Source organism: Salvelinus namaycush, unplaced genomic scaffold (assembly GCF_016432855.1).
Source record: "Salvelinus namaycush isolate Seneca unplaced genomic scaffold, SaNama_1.0 Scaffold1420, whole genome shotgun sequence".
NCBI lineage: Eukaryota > Metazoa > Chordata > Actinopteri > Salmoniformes > Salmonidae > Salvelinus > Salvelinus namaycush.
In genome coordinates, this window is record NW_024058143.1 from 18080 (window position 1) to 25000 (window position 6921).

The following is a 6921-nucleotide window of genomic DNA, read 5'->3' on the forward strand; positions in this document are numbered from 1 at the left end:
CCAATACTTCACCAAGAGCCCCAGTCTTTACAGTAACACTTAGAAGAGATCTGTCGTAGGTCAGATGCTGTTTCAACTGACCGTGGACAATCACTACTGTTTCCTCTGTAGAGACAGTTATGTCCTGTGTCCGTGGCTACAGGCTGCAAATAGGATTCCATTGTTATTGTGACACCTATTTTATTCATTGTATATTATATTTTCTCTCTTTTGTGTATCTTATTTTGGTTTGTTTCTGTTGTCGTCTGATGCCTTGTGGGGGGTGTGGAGGGGGGGGGGGGGTAAAGGACTGGGGATGTTGTATTGTTATGGTTGTCGATGTTTCTATGTTCTCAAACCTGAAAACATACAGAAAGTATATATAAAACAGGAGAACACCAGAGACAGAGAGGATGGAGGAGAACACCAAAGACAGAGAGGATGGAGAGGAGGAGGAGAACACCAGAGACGGAGAGGAGGAGGAGAACACCAGAGACAGAGAGGATGGAGAGGAGGAGGAGAACACCAGAGACAGAGAGGATGGAGAGGAGGAGGAGAACACCAGAGACAGAGAGGAGGAGGAGAACACCAGAGACAGAGAGGATGGAGGAGAACACCAGAGACAGAGAGGATGGAGAGGATGAGGAGAACACCAGAGACAGAGAGGATGGAGAGGAGGAGGAGAACACCAGAGACAGAGAGGATGGAGAGGAGGAGGAGAACACCAGAGACAGAGAGGATGGAGAGGAGGAGGAGAACACCAGAGACAGAGAGGATGGAGAGGAGGAGGAGAACACCAGAGACAGAGAGGATGGAGAGGAGGAGGAGAACACCAGAGACAGAGAGGAGGAGAGGAGGAGGAGAACACTAGAGACAGAGAGGATGGAGGAGAACACCAGAGACAGAGAGGAGGAGAGGAGGAGGAGAACACTAGAGACAGAGAGGATGGAGGAGAACACCAGAGACAGAGAGGATGGAGAGGAGGAGGAGAACACCAGACAGAGAGGATGGAGAGGAGGAGGAGAACACCAGAGACAGAGAGGATGGAGAGGAGGAGGAGAACACCAGAGACAGAGAGGAGGAGAGGAGGAGGAGAACACCAGAGACAGAGAGGATGGAGGAGAACACCAGAGACAGAGAGGAGGAGGAGAACACCAGAGACAGAGAGGATGGAGAGGAGGAGGAGAACACCAGAGACAGAGAGGAGGAGGAGAACACCAGAGACAGAGAGGAGGAGGAGAACACCAGAGACAGAGAGGATGGAGAGGAGGAGGAGAACACCAGAGACAGAGAGGATGGAGAGGAGGAGGAGAACACCAGAGACAGAGAGGATGGAGAGGAGGAGGAGAACACCAGAGACAGAGAGGAGGAGAGGAGGAGGAGAACACCAGAGACAGAGAGGAGGAGAGGAGGAGGAGAACACCAGAGACAGAGAGGATGGAAAGGAGGAGGAGAACACCAGAGACAGAGAGGATGGAGAGGAGGAGGAGAACACCAGAGAGAGAGAGGAGGAGAGGAGGAGGAGAACACCAGAGACAGAGAGGAGGAGAGGAGGAGGAGAACACCAGAGACAGATAGGAGGAGAGGAGGAGGAGAACACCAGAGACAGAGAGGATGGAGAGGAGGAGGAGAACACCAGAGACAGAGAGGATGGAGAGGATGGAGGAGAACACCAGAGACAGAGAGGATGGAGAGGAGGAGGAGAACACCAGAGACAGAGAGGATGGAGAGGATGGAGGAGAACACCAGAGACAGAGAGGATGGAGAGGAGGAGGAGAACACCAGACAGAGAGGATGGAGGAGAACACCAGAGACAGAGAGGAGGAGAGGAGGAGGAGAACACCAGAGACAGAGAGGATGGAGAGGAGGAGGAGAACACCAGAGACAGAGAGGATGGAGAGGAGGAGGAGAACACCAGACAGAGAGGATGGAGGAGAACACCAGAGACAGAGAGGAGGAGAGGAGGAGGAGAACACCAGAGACAGAGAGGATGGAGAGGAGGAGGAAAAGAAGAGAGAAAACAAACAGAGCAGGATGAGTGTGTGACGGGGGGCGTGCTCTTAATGAACCCTGGGTAATGCTCACTATGTGTATGTACGGACAACAGGCCTATAGGGATCACTTTCAGAACTATTTAAAAGTGATTTAAAAGCGCATTTCCAGGTAAATGCCCCAAAAATGTCATTTTGGCTCGGCTAGCTTGGCTGGCTCCTCCTGGGTTGAATAGTTAAATAGTTGTTAGTCTCTCTTTCCTGTGCTGGCTGTGGGGTTTATCCCCCTGGTGTTCCTGTGGCCGGGGTTAACATTGGACCTGGATATAGAGCAGGTGGCATAAATAACTAGCTATGTCTCTGCCTTCCTGCATGGGTTTGTGTGTTAGAGAAAGAGACTGAGCACCAGCAGTCCCCATCCAGTCTGCTCCCTGTACCCAGCCTTCCTCTCCCACAGCCTGGCCCTGCGTGCTGGCCCCTGGCCATAGATCCTGGATCATTAAGCCTGGAAGTCCCCTCACACACACACACACACACACACACACACACACACACACACACACACACACACACACACACACACACACACACACACACACACACACACACACACACACACACACACACACACACACACACACACACACACACACACACACACACACACACTAGCTCTATGAGTCTGGAAGTCCCTGGAAGCGGAGGGCCCCTACTAGAGCCCAGATATAATGAACCTCAAGGGGGAAACTAAAGGTCCACCCTGCCTGAAGCCTGGTGGTGCCCAGCCTGGACCGGACCAGGACTGTGTCCCAAATAGAACCCTACTGCCTATATAGTGCACTACTTTTGACCAGGGCCCATCAGGTCATAGCCCAGGTGAACGAGGGGGAACCAGACCGTGACACGTCCACCCTACACCCCTTCCTGGGGTGGAGTCAGGCAGTGACTGGGGTGGGGAGGAATGGATGTGGAGGAGACAGCATTGTATGGTTGGGTCCCGAGCCCAGGTTCACTCATTGGGAAATGTCTCGTGTATGAAAAGCTCTTTGTTAATGAAGTTATTGTAAAACAAACCATTAGGAGACTCTACAGGAGTTTTATTGTGATTAAGAGTGACAGGGAGGAGAAGGAGGAAATACATCCACGGCCAAAACTCCATTAGTGGACAGAAAGGGAGTGACCTCATTGATCCCCTCAATCTGTCCAGCTTCCATATTCTGGGCAGCGAGAGTCCCTGTTTGCCGTCCTCAGTCTGTCCACCTCAGATGAGTCATTCAGGGTTATTCCAGTGTGATGGTCTCTCTCCAGTAGGCTGGTATAAAGACTAGGGTTGCAAAGGGTTGGAAACTTTTCGGGTAATTTTCCAGAATTCTTCCCATTCTTTCAATGGGAAGTTAAGCCCGGGAATTTGGGGAATTTGTTAACTAGTAAATTTGTTTACTAGTAAATAGTAGCCTACAGCAAAGTGTGTTTAAATAATTTCTAACCTATTAACAATTTCTGCTAGTTAGTATTTGCTACCATGTGGGTTTTAGCTTGCTTGAGCCTGCTAACTGAGGAGTGTTAATTCACCTGTTTCCATACATGTTTTATTTTTAAACATTTAACTTACAAAGGAGATGTTTAATCTTACTGCTTAACTATTTATCTGTACATGGATTTGTATTTGGAATTTTTTTACTCATTTTTTTCTAATCTTTACAGGAAAATGCAACTGGCACTATCTGATGTGTGGAGACATTTCCCTGTAGCTAATGTAGAAGAAAAGGCTGTGTACATTTGCAAATACTGTGCCAAATCAGCAACAGTTGAAGTCAGAAGTTTACATACACCTTAGCCAAATACATTTAAACATTTAATCCTAGTAAAAAGTCCGTCTTAGGTCAGTTAGGATCACCACTTTATTTTAAGAATGTGAAATCTCAGAATAATAGTAGAGAGAATGATTTATTTCAGCTTTTATTTCTTTCATCACATTCCCAGTGGGTCAGAAGTTTACATACACTCAATTAGTATTTGGTAGCATTGCCTTTAAATTGTTTAACCTGGGTCAAACGTTTTGGGTAGCCTTCCACAAGCTTCCCACAATAAGTTGGCTGAATTTTGGCCCATTCCTCCTGACAGAGCTGGTGTAACTGAGTCAGGTTTGTAGGCCTCCTTGCTCGCACACTCTTTTCCAGTTCTGCCCACAAATGTTCTATATGATTGAGGTCAGGGCTTTGTGATGGCCACTCCAATACCTTGACTTTGTTGTCCTTAAGCCATTTTGCCACAACTTTGGAAGAATGCTTGGGGTCATTGTCCATTTGGAAGACCCATTTGCAACCAAGCTTTAACTTCCTGACTGATGGAAAGTTTCCACCTCTGAATATTCCCCAAAATGTGCACCCCTAATAAAGACACTGCTGTGGTATGCTGTTACTCCCTTTTGACACAATGACAGACCATCCCTCACCTTACACAAACAGACACACAGCAATATGTGTGTGTGTGTGTGTGTGTGTGTGTGTGTGTGTGTGTGTGTGTGTGTGTGTGTGTGTGTGTGTGTGTGTGTGTGTGTGTGTGTGTGTGTGTGTGTGTGTGTGTGTGTGTGTCAGACCAGCCAAGCAGCTGATATAAACTGACGTTAAAGGTACCTGTTTCTTCATAGAGCGATGGAGTTATTTATTTGCCAAATGAAGACGGGACACAAACACACACACACCCGTACCACGTAAACAGACCCCATTGGCACGGTATTCAGGGGGTTGGCAATGTATTTCAGGGGGTTGGCACGGTATTCAGGGTTTTGGCATGCATGGCGATGCATTGCTATAAGACAGGGGAGGCAGTTCTCTGAGTTGCTACTTCAGGAGTGTGTATAACGGAGGGTTTTGACGGAAGGCCTTCGCTGAGGGGCATTGACGTGGGTCTAAATCATGCCATTAACTGTGGGCCCAAGAGATGCCAGCCTAGTGCATTAGTGTGTACAAGGTAACACAAACACCGTGGACTTTTGGCCAGGAGACACGGAAGTGATGGAAGGATGGGGGGAGAAACAGAGGAGGGCTCTGAGGTAGAGCTCTGTGTGTAACAGAGAGGACTTGTAGAGATGAAGCGGCGGCAGGAAGCCTAGTGGTTAGAATGTTGGCCCAGTAACCGAAAGGTTGCTAGATCGAATCTGTCGTTCTGCCCCTGAACAAGGCAGTTAACCCACTGTTCCTAGGCCGTCATTGAAATAAGGATGTGTTCTTAACTAACTTGCCTGGTTAAATAAAGGTTAAATAAAGGTTAAATTTAAAATTTAAAATAATAAAATAAAATGAAACTTGAGAAAATGGGTCTAATTCCACCACTGATATGCAGATGATTGTGAAGCTCCTTGTGTGTTTGTTACATTCAGTGTGTTTGTAATGTATTTATTATGGATCCTCATTAGTTCCTGCCAAAGCAGCAGCTACTCTTCCTGGGGTTTATTATGGATCCTCATTAGTTCCTGTCAAGGCAGCAGTTACTCTTCCTGGGGTTTATTATGGATCCCCATTAGTTCCTGTCAAGGCAGCAGCTACTCTTCCTGGGGTTTATTATGGATCCTCATTAGTTCCTGTCAAGGCAGCAGTTACTCTTCCTGGGGTTTATTATAGATCCTCATTAGTTCCTGTCAAGGCAGCAGCTACTCTTCCTGTGGTTTATTATGGATCCTCATTAGTTCCTGTCAAGACAACAGCTACTCTCCTGGGGTTTATTATGGATCCCCATTAGTTCCTGTCAAGACAGCAGCTACTCTTCCTGGGGTTTATTATGGATCCTCATTAGTTCCTGTCAAGACAACAGCTACTCTTCCTGGGGTTTATTATGGATCCTCATTAGTTCCTGTCAAGGCAGCAGCTACTCTTCCTGGGGTTTATTATGGATCCTCATTAGTTCCTGTCAAGACAGCAGCTACTCTTCCTGGGGTTTATTATGGATCCTCATTAGTTCCTGCCAAGACAGCAGCTACTCTTCCTGGGGTTTATTATGGATCCTCATTAGTTCCTGTCAAGACAACAGCTACTCTTCCTGGGGTTTATTATGGATCCCCATTAGTTCCTGCCAAGGCAGCAGCTACTCTTCCTGTGGTTTATTATGGATTCTCATTAGTTCCTGTCAAGGCAGCAGCTACTCTTCCTGGGGTTTATTATGGATCCTCATTAGTTCCTGTCAAGACAACAGCTACTCTTCCTGGGGTTTATTATGGATCCTCATTAGTTCCTGTCAAGGCAGCAGCTACTCTTCCTGGGGTTTATTATGGATCCTCATTAGTTCCTGTCAAGACAGCAGCTACTCTTCCTGGGGTTTATTATGGATCCTCATTAGTTCCTGCCAAGACAGCAGCTACTCTTCCTGGGGTTTATTATGGATCCTCATTAGTTCCTGTCAAGGCAGCAGCTACTCTTCCTGGGGTTTATTATGGATCCTCATTAGTTCCTGTCAAGACAGCAGCTACTCTTCCTGGGGTTTATTATGGATCCTCATTAGTTCCTGTCAAGACAGCAGCTACTCTTCCTGGGGTTTATTATGGATCCTCATTAGTTCCTGTCAAGACAGCAGCTACTCTTCCTGGGGTTTATTAGGATCCCCATTAGTTCCTGTCAAAGCAGCAGCTACTCTTCCTGGGGTTTATTAGGATCCTCATTAGTTCCTGTCAAGGCAGCAGCTACTCTTCCTGGGGTTTATTAGGATCCCCATTAGTTCCTGTCAATGCAGCAGCTACTCTTCCTGGGGTTTATTATGGATCCTCATTAGTTCCTGTCAAGACAGCAGCTACTCTTCCTGGGGTTTATTATGGATCCTCATTAGTTCCTGTCAAGACAACAGCTACTCTTCCTGGGGTTTATTATGGATCCTCATTAGTTCCTGTCAAGACAACAGCTACTCTTCCTGGGGTTTATTATGGATCCTCATTAGTTCCTGCCAAGGCAGCAGCTACTCT

General features: G+C 47.2%; 1 protein-coding gene across 1 annotated transcript in view; it reads right to left on the reverse strand.

Annotated features, from left to right (window-relative positions):
- Nucleotides 1-332: 332 nt before the first annotated feature.
- The window catches only part of LOC120036669 (ELKS/Rab6-interacting/CAST family member 1-like), a 36643-nt gene continuing 30054 nt past the window's right edge, over nt 333-6921 (reverse strand). Inside the window, exon 3 of the mRNA XM_038983056.1 lies at nt 333-338. Within this exon, the coding sequence (XP_038838984.1) occupies nt 333-338 (6 nt within the window). The remainder of the gene's footprint in view (nt 339-6921) is intronic.